Raw genomic sequence first — 16,587 nt, 5'->3', positions numbered from 1 at the left:
GGTGAGTACTCTCTTCCTGGCTTGCAGACAGCTGCCTTCTCCTTGTATCCTCACATGTTCTTTCCTCTCTGTGTGGGCAGAAAGAAAGAGAGAGAGAAATCTCCGATATTTCTGCCTTTTTAAACAGAATATCGGTCCTGTAGGATTAGGACCCCACTTTTATGATCTCATTTAACTTTAATTACCCCCTTAAAGGTCCTGTATCCAATTACAGTCACATCAGCGGTTAGAGCTTCAACATATGAATTTGGGAGGCACATAATTCAGTCCATAATAGTAAGTATTACAAAATATAGTATAATTGCATATTTTTTATCCTTTCTTGTCTTGATTGATTTTAAAAGAAATTGCACAAGACTGTACACACACACACATACACGTATGTATGTTAGGTGGGCTTATAACATACATAGCATATATATACATAAACACACACACACGTGTGTGTGTGTGTGTGTGTGTATGCCTATCCCGTACAGAAATGTAATATGTTTAACAATAATAGCACAAAGGAGATGGGTGAGAACAAAGCTACGAATTCGAATGAGGAAGTGACATCAAATCTATGGCAAGAAATGAAGAGAACCAGAAAGGATAAATAAGAAAGTTTATTAAGATACTCTATATATATGTATGTTCTCTCTTTTCTTCTATTGGCTTCTTTAGAAGATATAGATTATATAAATAAGTATAACAATGTATTGTTGGGTTTTGACATATTTAGACATAATACGTATAGCAATAACAGCACAAAAGCAGAGAAAGAATGGAGTTATGTAGGAGTAAGGTCTATATGTCACTGGAACTAAGTTAGTATAAATCTGAAGTAGATGCTTTTAAGATGTATTTTGCAACTTCTAGAGCAACCACTAAGACAATAACAAAAAATTAAAAACGTTAAAGGAAGTAAAATGTGATGCTAGAAAATATTCATTTAATACAAAAGAAGGCAATAAAAGGGGAATAGCAAAACAAAAAGATACAAAACATGTAGAAAACAAAATGCAAAATGGCAGAAGTAAACCCAACTGTATCAATAACAACATTAAATGTGAGTGGATTCTACAGCATACCATATACCAATAATAACCCCAATGGATCAAGAGCCCAAATATAAGAGCTTAGCCTGTAAAGCCCCTAGAAGAAAGCATAGATGTAAATCTTTGTGACTTTAGGTTAGGCAATTATTTTTTAGATTTGACACCAAAAGCGCAGGTAACAAAAGAAAAAAAACAGATACTGGACTTCAAAAACCTTTGTGTTTCAAAGGACACTCTCAAGAAAGTGAAAAAACAACCCATTGAATGAAGGAAAGCATGTGCAAATCATGTGTCTGATAAGGCACAGATATATAATATCAAGAATATCAAAAGAGCTCTTATAACACTCTAATTAAAAGACAACCTAATTAAAAAATGGACAGAGTATTTGAATAAATAGTTCTCCAAAGAAGATCTACAGTGGACCAATAAGCACATGAAAAGATGTTCCACATCATCGGTTATTAGGTAAATGCAAATTAAAAGCACAATGAAATACCATTTCCTATCCACTATAAAGGCAAGCTGTAACAAAGGTTGACAAGGATGTGGGGAAATTTGAGCCCTCCTTACAGTGCTAGTGGGAATGCACGACGATACAGCCATTTTGCAAACAGTTTTGCTATTTCTCAAAATGTTAAGCCTAAGGTTACCATATGATCCAGGAAGTCTACTCCTAGATATATATCCAAAGGCAATGAGAACACACAACCACACAGTAGCTTGTATACCAATGTCTGAAGCAGCATTAGTCAGAGTAGCCAAGAAGGGGAAACGAGCTACATGTTCATGAGCTGATGAATGGATAAAAATGTAGTCTCTCCATATTATGGAATATTATTGGGAAAAAAAGAAAGAAGTATGGATACATGCCACAACTTGGATGAACCTTGAAAACGTGATGCTAAGTGAAAGAAGCTAGTCACAGAAGACTACATATTGCATGATTCCATTATATGAAATGTCAAGAACAGACAAATTCATAGAGACAGGAAGTAGATTAGTGGTTGCTTAGGGCTGGGGTCGAGGTGGGTGGGGCGGCGGAGATGGGGCAATGGGGATTGACTGATAATGAGTATGGGGTTTCTTTTGGGGGGGACAAAAATGATTCTAAAATTAGATTGTGCTGAGGGTTGCACAACCTTTTGAATACATTAAAAAACATTGAATTGTACATTTTAAATGGATAAATTGTATGGTATATGAATTATATTTCAATAAACCTCTTTTTCAAAAAGATACGGGTGGGGGAATCCAGCACATGAAAGCAGGGTATTGCCTCTCCAGACACACATCAGCCTTATCTTTCTGGAAATTTGCGCCCATCTCTCCTGGTATTTTATTTACAACAGTGATAAAATGATATGCATTGGAATTTTGGAGTTAAAAGAAATTGAAATTACCTATTTTACTAATCTGAGATGCAGGGAAAGCTAGGTAGTTGCAGGGTGATGAGTAACACCACATTTCTTCACCCTCACCCTGGTGTACCTTTAGGAATTATATTCTCTTCCTTCATATCTGCAGCAGCTAGAGGTCCCAAGACCTCAAAAAGCATGAGGACTGTGCTTCCCAGACTGCATTTTTCACACTGCAGGTCACCATCAGTGCACGGAGAAATCAATTCAGTGAGTATGGACCAGCATTAAAATGAAATAGAATTAGAATAGAATAGAATAGAATAGAATAGAATAGAATAGAATAGAATAGAATAGAATATGCATTCTAAGCAGTAAAGAATTGTTTTGCAAAGTTCTTGTTGTTCGTAGTTATCTCCTATAATAATAAATATCATTGTTTCTACATCTTTATCATCTGTCAATCTCTGTGTATGTGTAGCCTGTTTATTGGGTTACAGTGTAAAATTTATTTCTTTTTAAAAAATTTTTGAATTTATTTTTATTTTTTTAAATTATGTTATTTTAGTCACCATACAGTACATCATAAAATTTATTTTTTACTGTGGATGTAGCTAAAAAAAATTTGAAAGCTACTGTGTTATGTAATCCTGGAGGATTTTGTCTATGATTCTGAGTAGTTGGTCACTTTTCTTTCATTCTACTCTTTGGTTTTGTGGCTTCAGACTTTCAAATAGTTACTGTCTGAAAATCATGGAGTATTTGGGTGAATTTAGGATCCCTCTTTCACCTGGAAACTGTTGCTCAGTAGATTGCAGCAATCATCTGATAAATCCGTTTCACCTGGGCCAGTTTACATTGCATAATTCCTTCCTAAACCTGTTCAGGGGGCAAGCAACCACTCTGTCTTATCTTTTATACTTTCTCTATAGGACAGGAGTAAGGACCAAAGGGCATGAGGAACTCATCTGAGATGCATCCCCTGTTTCATCTTTATTTTATTTTATTTTATTTTATTTTTTTAAAGATTTTATTTATTTATTTGAGAGAGAGAGAATGAGAGACAGAGAGCATGAGAGGGAGGAGGGTCAGAGGAGGAAGCAGACTCCCTGCTGAGCAGGGAGCCCGATGTGGGACTCAATCCCGGGACTCCAGGATCATGACCTGAGCCGAAGGCAGCCGCTCAACCAACTGAGCCACCCAGGTGCCCCCCTGTTTCATCTTTAATCCGTAGTCTTCCTTTACTCTTCTGCCTTAAACCCAGGAAGAAGGAAGGAGGATATAAATGTTAATGTCCTGAGATTTGACCTTAAACTGGGTTTTGACTTAATGATTGCTCTCTTACCTAAGAGAGTGCTGAAAAGCCTAGAACTTGCTAGTGTATTCATGTAGGTGCAGGGGGATAATCACCAGCACTGAGTGAAGTCGAAAAGAGCCACGGGTTTAATTACAGCAGGAGCTGTGCTTTTTCAATACATGAATTATATGACATTCAGTTGCACCTTAATGTGGCTTAATCTGCACAGTTTCCTTAAAGGGATGCCATGATTCTGATTTGCTTATAGGAGCTGTGATTATTTTTAATGCTCTGCCTATTGAAACATGGATTTCTATAATAAACCTCAAACTCTGGTCATTTTTTTTCTTATTTATTTATTTATTTATTTGAGAGAGAGAGAGAGAGAGAGAGAGCATGAGAGGGGGAGAATCAGAGGGAGAAGCCCACTCCCCGCCGAGCAGGGAGCCCGATGCGGGACTCATTCCTGGAACTCCAGGATCAGGACCTGAGCCGAAGGCAGTCGCTTAACCAACTGAGCCACCCAGGCATCCCTGGTCATTTTTTTCCCACTTAAAAAAAATGACTTTTTAAATATATGCCCTCATTCTTTGAACAGCAGTACAGTATTATTCCATCTAGATGGAATTTGTTCATCTGGCTCATGCATCTGGAGCTAAAATGAGAGAACAAGGCAATAAGACCCCTCAACCCCCATTGCCTCTGTAAAGTGAAAAAGGACACTTCCAAAGATCTGTGCTAAAATCCATGCATTTCACTACTAGAAGAATCCCATAGGCCCTCTCTTACCTATGCCTCTTTTTTTTTTTTAATAATTGTGCTAACTTTGGTTGTTTTCTAAGGCACACCCATGGTGAATTAGAAACATAAAATTAGAAGGGAGGGGAAGATTGCTAAGACAACACACTGACAGTAAGGGAAGAAACCAAAGCAGACGTGAAACTGAGGCCATATAGCAGCTTGGGACCATTTGATGAAGAGCAGATAATCCTCCTCAACTCAGGAGGTACCGAAGACGTCACTGCTAGAATAAGGATATGAGGGGCGCCTGGGTGGCTCAGTGGTTAAGCCTCTGCCTTCGGCTCAGGTCATGATCCCAGGGTCCTGGGATCGAGCCCCGCATCGGGCTCCCTGCTCGGCGGGAAGCCTGCTTCTCCCTCTCCCACTCCCCCTGCTTGTGTTCCCTCTCTCACTGTGTCTCTCTCTGTCAAATAAATAAATAAAAAATCTTAAAAAAAAAAATTGGAATAAGGATATGAATACCATAATAATGGCTCTGGATCACGGTGTAGTCGTGAAATTATGTCTGAATATGTGTTTCAGGAGGAAGGAAGATACATCATACATTTTGGTAAGAGCACTATTTGGTAAGAGTACTTTTAAAATGAGAACATTTTGGTGATTAAAGCGTCAATTTTGACTCCATAGTTTCATGTGACAGAAAACTTAACCTAAACGGGCTTAAGGCAAAAAGAATTTATTGGCTGTGATTGAATAGTTCTGGGCATATTTGGTTTCAGGAACAGGTTGATCCTCAAAAGATGTTGGCAGGGTCTGTTTTTCTCTATCTCTCAAGCCTGCTCTCTTGTAGGTTGGCTTCATTTTGAGGTCTCAGGCGGTGGTAAGATGGTAGCTGACACTTCTTAGACATACGTCGCTGTGGACTGAATTGTGTCCCCTTCAAATTCATACGTTGAAGCCCTAACCTCCAAGGTGGCTGTATTTGGAGTAAGGAAGTAATTAAGGCTAAATGAGGTCAAAGGTTGGAACACTGATCTGATAGGGTTGGTGTCATTCTAAGAGACACCAGTGAGTTTTACAGACACTCTCTCTGCCATGTGAGGGCACAGCAGGAAGGCAGTTGTCCGAAAGCCAGGAAGAGAGTGCCCAGGAACCGAATCTGCTGGCAGCTGGTACCTTGCTCTTGGACTTCCCAACCTCTGGAACAGTGAGAATGTTCAAGCCTATGGTATTTTATTACAGCAGCCTGACCAGACTGACATTCATCCTTCCAGGTTCAAGTCTAGGGAAAAGAGCGTGCATTCCTCCAGGCCAAGTCTGTTCTGACTGGATCCTGTGCCCATTCCTGAACCAAGCCCATGGCCGTGGCATTCCATGCTCTGACTGGCCAAGCCCGAGTCTCCCCACATCCAGGGAACCACAGTGAAGTCCATAGTCTGAACAGCGCGGATGGAGGAAGGAGAAGAGCTGCCCCACCCCCACCCCCGTCCTGCCACCGCAAAAATCAGGATGCCGTAACCGAAACAGGGTGGCAGAACTGTGTGTTGCTAAAATCATCAGCAATCGGAGAAAACCTAGTTCCCCAAAGTGACCAGTCCTCTAAGAGATTAGGAAGACCTATGAGGTTTAACTGTAGCATCTTTCTTTCCTAAGAAGATGACACTTGACATGAAAACTCTTCGATCAGCCACTGTGCATGATGCAACATTCCTTGTTTAAATGATAGAGTCTGGTTTTAAGAAAAATAAGAATGTATCTTCTCATTTATATTTTTGGTACAGCTGGTTTGGAGCTCTGCTTCCAAAGGTCAACCAAAGTCATCTGAGCTCACTGGCCAAAAGGCAGACCACGAAAACACAAGGCTGAGAAGGTGTGCCGAGGGCTGCAGAGAGGGGCTGGGGGAGAGGAGCAGGTGCTCCCTGGCTCCCTGGGTGACTGTGTGCGGCCAGCCTCTTTTGGGTTCTGGCTGTGGTTCAAAGTCGTGGCTCAAGTGGAGGGAAAGGCTCACATAATGAGGCAGAGGGGCAGGTTCACTGGGTACACTAGTCCCATGCCCTTGCGGGAGAAAGCGTTGTTCAGGCTTTGGAACTCCAGCAGGGGGTGAGAGGGAGCAGATCACCTCAAGTCCTGTCTCAGTGGACCCTGCCAGAGCACATCCAGCCTCAGAGGAGCCTACCACCACTGTTTGCCAAGTTTTGCAGGAAATGCACCATCCATCGTATTCCTGGCATGGTGTAAGCGTGCACCTTGAAGCTTGCGGTTCCATTTGGACCGCTAGGTTCTGGAAGAATTCTGTCTGTGATAGTCTCTCTTCTCTTGCTCTTTCCTTTTTCTAACAGCTTTTGTGATCTTTTTACAGTTTTCCCTTGGGGGCGGCTTTGCGGCTAGTGCCTGAGACTCAGACTCACTGAAATCTGAGCTTAGTCTAACAGTGAGGTCCAACACAGTATTTTAATATCTGATATTTTTTTTCTTAAGACAAAACTGATTGCTTGGCCACTGAATTTTAGAATAAAATCAACATGACCCCAAATGCTGCATCAGATGGTCCAGTATATTCTAGCCAAAAAAATGTTCTTATGGCTTTGCTTTATATTGTTTCAAAGATTTAAAAAATCTTCTTGAGGAGGAATTTTAAAACCCTTCTAAGTTGTTCTTGCCAACAGCGGTTCTGCATTCATGTTTCGCCTTAACTTAATTTGCTCCAGACTTCTCTAAGTACAGTGCCGTATTCTTATTTTAATTTCGACTCACGCAAGTGCCCTGCAGTTTTCTTTTTCATAGGTGAAAGTCAAATCATAGATAGGAGACCCCATTGGAGAATTGTCTATATGTATTTAAAACTTGTGTTTATGTTGATATCTGGTTCACCTCTTTATCTTCAATTACAGCATACAACTGTAATTCTCTCAGTTAACTTGGTCATTTGGGGGGGTTTACTCCCCCCTTTTCCTCCTCCCACCACACCCCCAGCTTTTCCTCTCCCCTCCATTCCTCATTCCTGTTTTCCTGTCCTTCATGCTTCTCCTCCTCCCTCTCCCCTCCTTCCCTGGTACAGTTTGCTGGGCAGCAACTAGTCAGCACTTAGAACAGAGGCTAGGAAGGTGTGGGTTGTGGAAACAAGTGGTTCTCCCATGACTAGGAACCGAAGGGGTGCCAAGTGGAGCTGCCCCCAAACCTCAACCACACTGACCTGACCCAGGGCCAGGAACTGTCCCTATTGGAGTTTGCTGTAGTCCTTGGGTTGTGGTGACAGATCTTTCCTTAGAAAACTATAAATAGGTTGCCAGTGCAAGATTAACCTCCTTCTTCCTGTCAGCATAGTCCCATGAATCAGACAAACCAAATAAGAGAAGAGGCCAAATGGGCCCAGCTAATGATGGATGCTGCTGCAGGGAAGGTTTATGGCTCAGGATGCTCCCAGGAGACCCCTCCCCACTTACCCAAGAGGGGAGACAAAACCCTAGGGCTGGGTGTGGGGAGAAGTCTGAAGCCACGTTCAGTGCAATTGGGTCTTGAACTGGCCCTTCACTTTGTAATTCAGTTTTTGTCTAGGAGAATATCGAGGTGGTTGGTTGGAAGAAACCTGAGAATTTTCTATAGATTGAATCTGCCCGATGCCCAGGTAACCAGAAAGGTGGGTGGTAGCAGGTGCTGTGTTACCAGCTGCCGGCTTTGTGGCTTAGACTGGAGAAGGTGCCAGCCTGCTTTTCCAACAGAAGGAAAAGCTCCAAAGTCCTGGGCAGTGTCTGCATCCTGGAAGCAATAAGGAGCAATGTTTACCTTGTGATTTACATGGTGTCGGGGAAGCCTCATCTCATCCGATGAGCTTCTTTACTGATGAAGAGGACGGCGTTACTCATAAAATACCTGTCTCTTGGCAATGCTGCAGGATTCAGTAAGGGAATGCATGCCCGCACAGGGTGGACCTCAGGAAGATTTCAGTAGTTATGTAGTCTTTCAATGAACAAATAGGAACATATACTGGGACCAGGGCTGTATGTGATGCTGGAAGACATTGGGGAGCACAACAGACACACTCCTGTCCCTTTGGAGCTTTACTGTCCTTAGTTTTTATACTCTTTGGGGGTAAAAATGTCTTAAAGCTGAAACAATGAGGAGGAGGCAAGAGGTAAAAATACTCCAGAAACTTCAAAGGACCTGGACTGACACAAAGAGCAGCATGAAAGTGTTTGTAAGACATTATAGTATTTCCAAGAGGGAGGAGGGGCTACCAGTGTTGACGTTTGGGTTTGGTATTTGGCAGCTGTCCCTGCTAGCTGGATTGAAGTGAGACGTGTGATGCCAGATTGAGGAATTCGTGATTTAAAACAATGTATGTGCCTTTAAGCCTGGGTCTTTGTTTTCACCTCTGGAGGGTAACTGTGTTTCCTGAGGCTCCCTGGACAACATCTGTGGCCCAAGGAGCCAGGGGCCATGTCCCCCACATTATGCTGGCTGGAGCTGCCATGGCTGGGCTGGTTAGGGCACTGGGCCAGTGTTTTTGTATTCACTTACCTTTAAGACAGAAATAGCAGAAAGAGCTTATGTTAATCAGGGCTCTCCAGAGAAACAGAACCAATAGGATGTAGGTGTGTGTGTGTGTGTGTATGTGTGTGTGTGTATGGGGAGAGATTTATTTTAAGGAATTGGCTTACATGATTGTGGGGGCTGGCGAGTCTAAAATCTGCAGGGCAGGCTGGTGGGCTGGAGACCCAGGGAAGAACTGATGTTGCAGCTCAAATCCGAGGGCAGAGTTCCTTCTTCCTTGGGACCGTCTGTCTTTCTCTTAAGGCTTTCAACTGATTAGATGAGGTCTTACCCTCATTGTGGAAGGTGATCTGCTTGACTCAAGCTTATCAATCGTAACTGATTAAGTTATTAATTATATCTTAAAAGAAGAAACAATGTTCACAGCAGTATCTAGATTGGTGCTGGCCACACATCTGAGCCTCATAGTGTAGACAAGTTGGCATTATAAAAATTAACCATCACAGAACCCAGGAACGTTTCCTCAATAATGTGCCCCTCGGTGGGGACATGATCTCTGCAGATAGGCCCCGGGGCGGGGCTGGGTAACGAGGGGCTATGAAAGAGCTCTGACCCAGAAGGCAGTAGGAGATCGGAGTCCTTGTCCTGCTGTCTGCCAAGAGTCGGCTGAGTGGCACTGGGCACGAGTCTTCATTTCTCTTACAGTTTCTTGGCAGTGGTGGGGGCGGGGGAGGTGCTTCATACTATGTCAATAACTCCCTGGCCCCTCTTCTGGGTTTTGAGCTCTTTGAGGTCAGGGAAAGTGTGTTTTTCCTAATTACCTCCACCCCCACATCTAGTCTTGGTGCCACTGAGCGTAGTAGGCCTTTGATCCAAGTCTGCTGGATGGAGGAATAAAAAGTGGGAGGGTGGAGTGGTGGTAAATGCTCTGGGTCTGTCACTACCTAGCCGTGCCTCTCTGAACCAATCCCACAGCGGGAACTTGCATTTGGGTCTCTCTGGCCCACCGCCGTGCTCTATCCAGGCCCCACACCCCGCTGCCCTGGGTCTGACAGATGTCTTTTCATTCAGCCTGCCAGTGTTCAGTCCTTGGCGCCTACCAGACGCCCTGCAACCCGGTGACGGGACAATGTGAATGCTTTCCGGGGATTACAGGACAGCGGTGTGACAGGTGTCTCTCAGGAGCCTATGATTTCCCTCACTGCCAAGGTAGGGAGGACATCCGAATGCCAGAGGGTGGGTTCCTCTCTGAAATGTGTGCAGCCAGACTCCCAGACAAGCCTAGGGGACCCACCACTGGTCGCCTCTACACATTTGACCCTCATCTGCCTGGTTCCTCCCCAGTTCGTGTCTGTTGAAAATGCATGTATCAGATAATGCGTCCTCAAAGGAAATCAGAGATGATTTATTCCTACAAATTTTTTTAAATTCCCATGTATTATAAATTTATATTTCTTGATTTGCATGTCAATTCCTGTGTATAACAATGTGGCCAAGGTGACCCCTTTGAGCTACACCAAGTGTTCCTTGACCCCTTCCCAAGGCACCCTGGCTTCTCTCTGGTTCCAGGCTCGCAGCACTGGTGCTGGCTGTTCCGTAATCCCCTGAGGGGTGACTCTAGCAGGTCCCCTTGCTAGCAGGCAGAGCACGACCTATGCTGTGTCGCTGCCCCACCTCCTGGGGGCATTGTCCTCACACAGCACAGGTGCAAGGGGTGGGGGGTGACCTAGAGTCTGTTTGGTTAATACCCTTCCCCCCCCCCCCCCCCGGAGGAGACGTTGAGAGTCTGCCGTACTCTGCAGCAGGGGGCACAGAAATAAGATGCCTGTCGCATCTCCCTGTGCTCTTGGGGACATGCAGCCTCCAGGGGCGAGGAGCTCCGGCAACGGCTTTAGAGGTCCCTTTCCCTGTTGAGAAGAGGTATTTGAGGAAGGCTGCACCAGACTTGCACTTGGAGATTATAGCTTTCTCTGACTCCTTCCTGCTCTTGGTAGCGCTCTGAGCTCTGCATTCCGAGCTGTCTGAAGACAGGGCCCCAGCGCCAACCTGATTCCCCAGAACCTCACTCACCAGAATCCTCAAGGGACCGGTTTTCTTGCCGGTAGAAATTGTAGCCAGTAGTCAGAGGGGACATTTTGCGTTTGAGAAGGCTAGGGCATTCTTACCCAAACCCTCTTCCTTCTAATAGCCATACTACTGTATAATAGTAATGCTGAGACTTTGCAAGATCCCCCTTTATTGAAGAGAGATTCTATTGGGCTTGTAATACTGTATTGACTAAGGCAGGAAAACAAGCTAATTCATTTTAGAAATAATTTTAGTACAAGTGGGTAGCAAGGGGATTGTGATAATTAAAGAATTAAGTCTTGGTTGACCAAAAAATGTACTTAAACAAATCTGTAGCTTCTATTTAGTGGACAATTAAAAAGTCTCTTGGTACAATATTGCCCTCTTCTGGACAATCCTAAAGTCGTTCAAAATTCTGGAATCTCTTTTCCCCAATCTCCTTCATGATCAGTCAGAAATGAGTAGTAGGCAGGGGGATGGAGGTAAGTGGCAAAAGGAGTGTTTTGGGGATTAAGGACTCTAAAGGTTATTCGAGGTGTGCCTTTTTCTGAATTGCACACACAGTCCTTGCCACCCATCTATCAAGAAATACAAATGTAGGTGCATTGTTTTTAAAAACAAATAAAACTTTTAAAACTTGAAAACACTAAGACAAGCCGTATTTCTAAATCATGTGCAGGTTCCAGCAGTGCCTGTGACCCAGCTGGTACCCTGGACTCCAGTTCGGTAAGTAGAGGATTATAAAAGGGTTACAATTCTAACTGATGTATTTGGATACATATTACAGACTAACACATTTGGGAGCTTCCCGAAATAAAAAGTCAGTTAAAATAAGACCCGAAGCCAAATTGCAAAAGAGGTCACTGTTCTTGTTCAAAGTGCATATGTGATATTGTGAATACCATGGTATTCCGAGGAGGTTTCTAAGTGCTTTAGAAATGCTCTGTCTTCTTAGCTTCAAAGCCTGGAGATGGTGGACCTCCAGGCATTCGAGGGACTGAGGAAGAGAGGTTCTGCGTCCTTACAATGAGGCAGTGACCCTTGCATCTTACAAAAGTACTTTCAGATAAACATCATTCTCTACTGATCCTCAACATGTTAAGTATTCAGATACTTTTCCATTTAAAGGAGTTGTTCTTGCTGTCCCAGAATCAACAGATAATGACAATGTTAACAATAAAAGTGATTTTTAAATGTTTCTTTTTCTGTATTTTCCAATTTTGTTTTAACCACAAATATGGATTATGTGTAGAAAAAAATAAATGAAGAATAAAACTAAAGCCATGAGCAGTCTGTTGAAATCAACAGAGTACTTTTTTTCCCCTCTGGGTACACTTAATTTACTTTTCACGGCCGAAATATAATTCTGTGACAAGCTTTGTTCAGAACATATGTTTGAAAACATGTCTTAATTTTGAGATGTCAAGTGTTAATTTGATTTTCTTTTAAAGGGATATTGCCAATGCAAAGCTCATGTTGAAAGTCCTTCTTGTAGCATCTGCAAACCATTATATTGGAATCTGGCCAAAGAAAACCCCAATGGATGTTCAGGTGAGGTTTTTACACATAATAATTTACTATATTGCAAATTCCTTTTAATTTTCTCTACTTCAGTGACTAAACCCACAAAAGAGCTATTTATTTAATAAGTTCAATTTGTCTGAAATCTCGTGTAAATGTTTTGATGTTTTTTCCCCTGCTTTTGGCAGAACTTCTGTCATTTTGAAAATCTCAGCAAGGGATTTATATCCCGTTTCCATATGCATTTTGTTGTTTGCAAAGGCAGCTACTTGATAAATGGTTTATATTGCCTTGTTTTTTATAACCCCTCTTTTGGGTTTGATTTTATTTTCATTTTATGCTTAGATTGAAGCCAGGACAGGAACTTAAAAACACCAAGCTAAAGGTGGTTAAGTGGAATGGATATGTCCTTAAATAATGTTTTCTTCTTCTTCTTTCTTTTTTTTTTTTTAAAGATTTTATTTATTTATTTGAGAGAGAGAAAGTGCGAGTGCACAAGCAGGGGGGAGGGGCAGAGGCAGAGGGAGAAGCAGACTCCCCGCTGAGCAGGGAGCCCCACTGGGGCATGGGGCTCGATCCCAGGACCCCAGGATCATGACCTGAGCCAAAGGCAGACGCTTAACCAACTGAGCCACCCAGGGACCCCTAGAGTATGTTTTCATGTAAGCATATCAGTAATGACCTTGACATTAGAATCATTTAAAAATCCCATGATGTTGCAGCCTTTGTCTTAGAGCGGTCATCAACTAGCCATTACTCCTTGTAGGTGGATGGTATTGATCTGGTGGTTCTGCTGACCGCAAAAAGCAGTCCCATTTTAGGCTTCAACGGAGCCAACGGGAATTCTGCTGAGGTGTGCCTGACAGTGACCCCGCATGTCACGTAGCTGCTGTGTCATGTTTCCAGAGCCAAGGGCTGTCCTCTGGGCGGCCTTGGTCCAAGAACACTCTCTTCTCTTCACAGAATGCCAGTGCCACGTGGCAGGAACAGTGAGTGGAATCGGAGAGTGTGGGCAGGTAACGCGGCCCATCGTCCGTAAACCAGGGCAACGTTAGAACAGCGGATGGTGGGGTGTCTGTGGGAGGGGATTAGTGCCTCTGTGATTGTATGGGGTGTGCTAATCGCTCTGGACGTTTTCAGATCCTCGCTAACTGCTCATGTTACACAGCGAGTCAGTTTTAAATCTTGAAGATGAGCGAATTGTGCGATCTTACCAAATTGTGTCATCTGGCTTATTCTGCAGCGAGATGGTGACTGTCACTGCAAGTCCCATGTCATTGGCGATTCCTGTGATACGTGTGAAGATGGATATTTTGCTTTGGAAAAGAGCAATTACTTTGGGTGTCAAGGTAAATAGTTCCAGTGGCTCCTGAGGAAAGCCAGTGTTGATGGGCAAAGACTGCCGGGATAATCTCTCGTCTCAGTTTTGTCTTCCTGCAGTCTTTCTGATGGGATGGGGCTAAAAAATTCTTTTCCAGGGAATTTGGCCAAATACTCAGTCGAGACGAGTAATAAATTGCAGTTGGGGCTGCTTCTACTTCTCTTCTCCCAGCACGCTGTTGGTTTAATTAGAGAAAACATCATTGGGACGGAGGGGGAGGCGTCTGTTAATTTCGTAGACAGCATCAAGACTTGGTCATTTGGAAGATGTGTTTTGTATTATCCAAACAGCTCGCACCCGATTTTAGAGGTAATACTGTGTTAAGTACACCTGCAGGCGTGTGGCCCCACAAGGCTGCTGTTGGATCTCTCCCACGGACTCTCAGTAGCAGAGGTTGGTTACAAGAGCACTATGTTGCTACATCGTGTTTAGCTCCCGGGCTCCTGGCCCCTTACGCTGGACAGCAGTGTTGGGGCTGACGTCCAGGCGTACCCCCAGCTTACAAGTGGGCTTTGGGGGGCACCTCCCACCTCCCTACATGTTTCTAACATCCGCAGGCTATGAGATGTGGCAGGGCTAAGAAGCAGCCCTGTCCTTACTGATTTCTGCTTGTCAGAGAAGGAGGGAAAGCTTCAGCGTGGAGATGCTATGATGGGTCACTGCTACTGTTCCTTGACCTGCAGGGTGTCAGTGTGACATCGGTGGAGCTGTCACCCCCCTGTGCGGCGGGCCCTCGGGAACATGCCATTGCCGAGAGCATGTCGTGGGGAAGGCGTGCCAACGGTGAGTCTCCCGGGAGGTCTCCTCCCGTACTGATGTGGTGGGAGATTCTCGGAGAGTCCTGTCTGTGAGGAGACAGGCCGTCCTAAGGAGAGAGGGCAGATGAGGCTGTACTGTCATTTGAAATCTGGACACTTGTCAGGGGGCCCAGTTAAAGGTAAGGTTGCTCTAAAGACATCCACTTTGGAGGTCACAGAGCTGCCTCACTGGAAAGTTCCCACAGGTACAAAAAGCCAGGTGGACAGGACAAGAGCTGGGTGCTTGAGGTGGGTTCCCGTGGCCAAACCTCCATGTCAAAGTTGCAGCTCGGAGGGACCCAGCAAATGGGCAGGCTCCTGGGCCCAGGAGATTCAGGTCCAGCTTCTCCCTTGGGACCCATGATGGAAGGCGTGGAGAGGCCACGTGCATTACACTGGGTGTGGTGGGAGGGAAGGGGAAGAAAACTCTAGAAGCCGGACGAAGTCCCTCCTCTCATGCAGAAGCTAATTAAAATGAACTATAGGAACAAGGGAGCGAGTGGAGACTGAGCTCCAAGAGGGGCTGTCACAGGTACGGCAGCATCCTGTCTCCGTGTCCTGTCATATTTAACAATTTCTAGATTTAAAAAAAAATTTAATTCCAGTATAATTAACATACAATGTTATATGAGTTTCAGATGTAAAATATAGTGATTGAACAATTTTATACATTACTCTGCTCATCATGATAAGTGTACTCTTAATCTCCTTCACCTGTTTTACCCATCCCCCCACCCATCTCCCCTCTGGTCACCACCAGTTTCTTCTCTGTAGTTGTCTGTTTTTTTTGTCTCTTTTTCCTTTATTTATTTGTTTTGTTTCTTAAATTAACATCATATGGTGTTTGTATTTTTCTGACTGACTTATTTCACTTAGCGTTATATCTTATCCTCTAGATCTATCCATGTTGTTGCAAATGGCAAGATTTCATTCTTTTTTTTTTTTAAAGATTTTATTTATTTATTTGACATAGAGATAGAGAGAGAGAACAAGTAGGCAGAGAGGCAGGCAGAGGGAGAGGGAGAAGCAGGCTCCCCGCCGAGCAGGGAGCCCGATGCGGGGCTTGATCCCAGGACCCTGGGATCATGACCTGGGCCGAAGGCAGCTGCTTAACCAACTGAGCCACCCAGGCGCCCCGATTTCATTCTTTTTTATGCCTGAATAATATTGCTATATTTATACACACACAACACATCTTCTTTACCTATTCTTCTGTTGAGGGACACTTGGGCTGCTTCCATAATTTGGCTATTTTAAGTAATGTTGCTATAAACATAGGGGTGCATGTGTCTTTTCAAGTTAATGTTTTCCTATTTTTTGGATAAATAGCCAGAAGTGGAATTACTGGATTATATGGTAGTTCTATTTTTAATTTTTCAAGGAACCTCCATACTGTTTTCCACATTGGCTGCTCCAGTTTACGTTCCCACCAACAGTGCATAAGGGTTCTCCTTTCTCCACATCCTCGCCAACACCTGTTGTTTCTTGTGTTGTTGATTTTAGCCATTCTGACAGGTATGAGTCTTATTGTGGTTTTGATTTGCATTTTCCTGATGATGAGTGATGTTGAGCATGTTGGCTGTCTGCAGGTCTCCTTTGGAGAAATGCCTCTTGATGTCTTCTTCCTATTTTTAAGTTGGATTATGTGTTTTTTGGTGTTGAGTTGTATAAGTTATTTATAAATTTTGAATACTATCCATTGATCAGATAGGTCATTTTCAAATATCTTCTCCCATTCCACAGGTTGTATTTTAGTTTTGTTGATTGCTTCCTCTGCTGTGCAGAAGCTTTTTATTTTGATGTAGTCCTAGTAGTTTATTTTTGCTTTTGTTTTCCCTGCCTCAGGAGACATAACTAGACAAATTGCTACAGCCGATGTCAGAGAAATTACTGC

General features: G+C 43.6%; 1 protein-coding gene across 1 annotated transcript in view; it reads left to right on the top strand.

Moving 5' to 3' along the window:
* The window catches only part of LAMA3 (laminin subunit alpha 3), a 254,797-nt gene that overhangs the window by 100,219 nt on the left and 137,991 nt on the right, over positions 1 to 16,587 (top strand). Inside the window, exons 13-18 of the mRNA XM_032421296.1 lie at positions 9,999 to 10,136; positions 11,674 to 11,720; positions 12,446 to 12,545; positions 13,479 to 13,531; positions 13,759 to 13,864; positions 14,580 to 14,679. Of these exons, the coding sequence (XP_032277187.1) occupies positions 9,999 to 10,136; positions 11,674 to 11,720; positions 12,446 to 12,545; positions 13,479 to 13,531; positions 13,759 to 13,864; positions 14,580 to 14,679 (544 nt within the window). The remainder of the gene's footprint in view (positions 1 to 9,998; positions 10,137 to 11,673; positions 11,721 to 12,445; positions 12,546 to 13,478; positions 13,532 to 13,758; positions 13,865 to 14,579; positions 14,680 to 16,587) is intronic.

Source organism: Phoca vitulina, unplaced genomic scaffold (assembly GCF_004348235.1).
Source record: "Phoca vitulina isolate PV1807 unplaced genomic scaffold, GSC_HSeal_1.0 scaffold24, whole genome shotgun sequence".
Classification (NCBI taxonomy): Eukaryota; Metazoa; Chordata; class Mammalia; order Carnivora; family Phocidae; genus Phoca; species Phoca vitulina.
The sequence above is the reverse complement of the archived record's forward strand: the minus strand, read 5'-3'. Positions and strand labels throughout refer to the sequence as shown.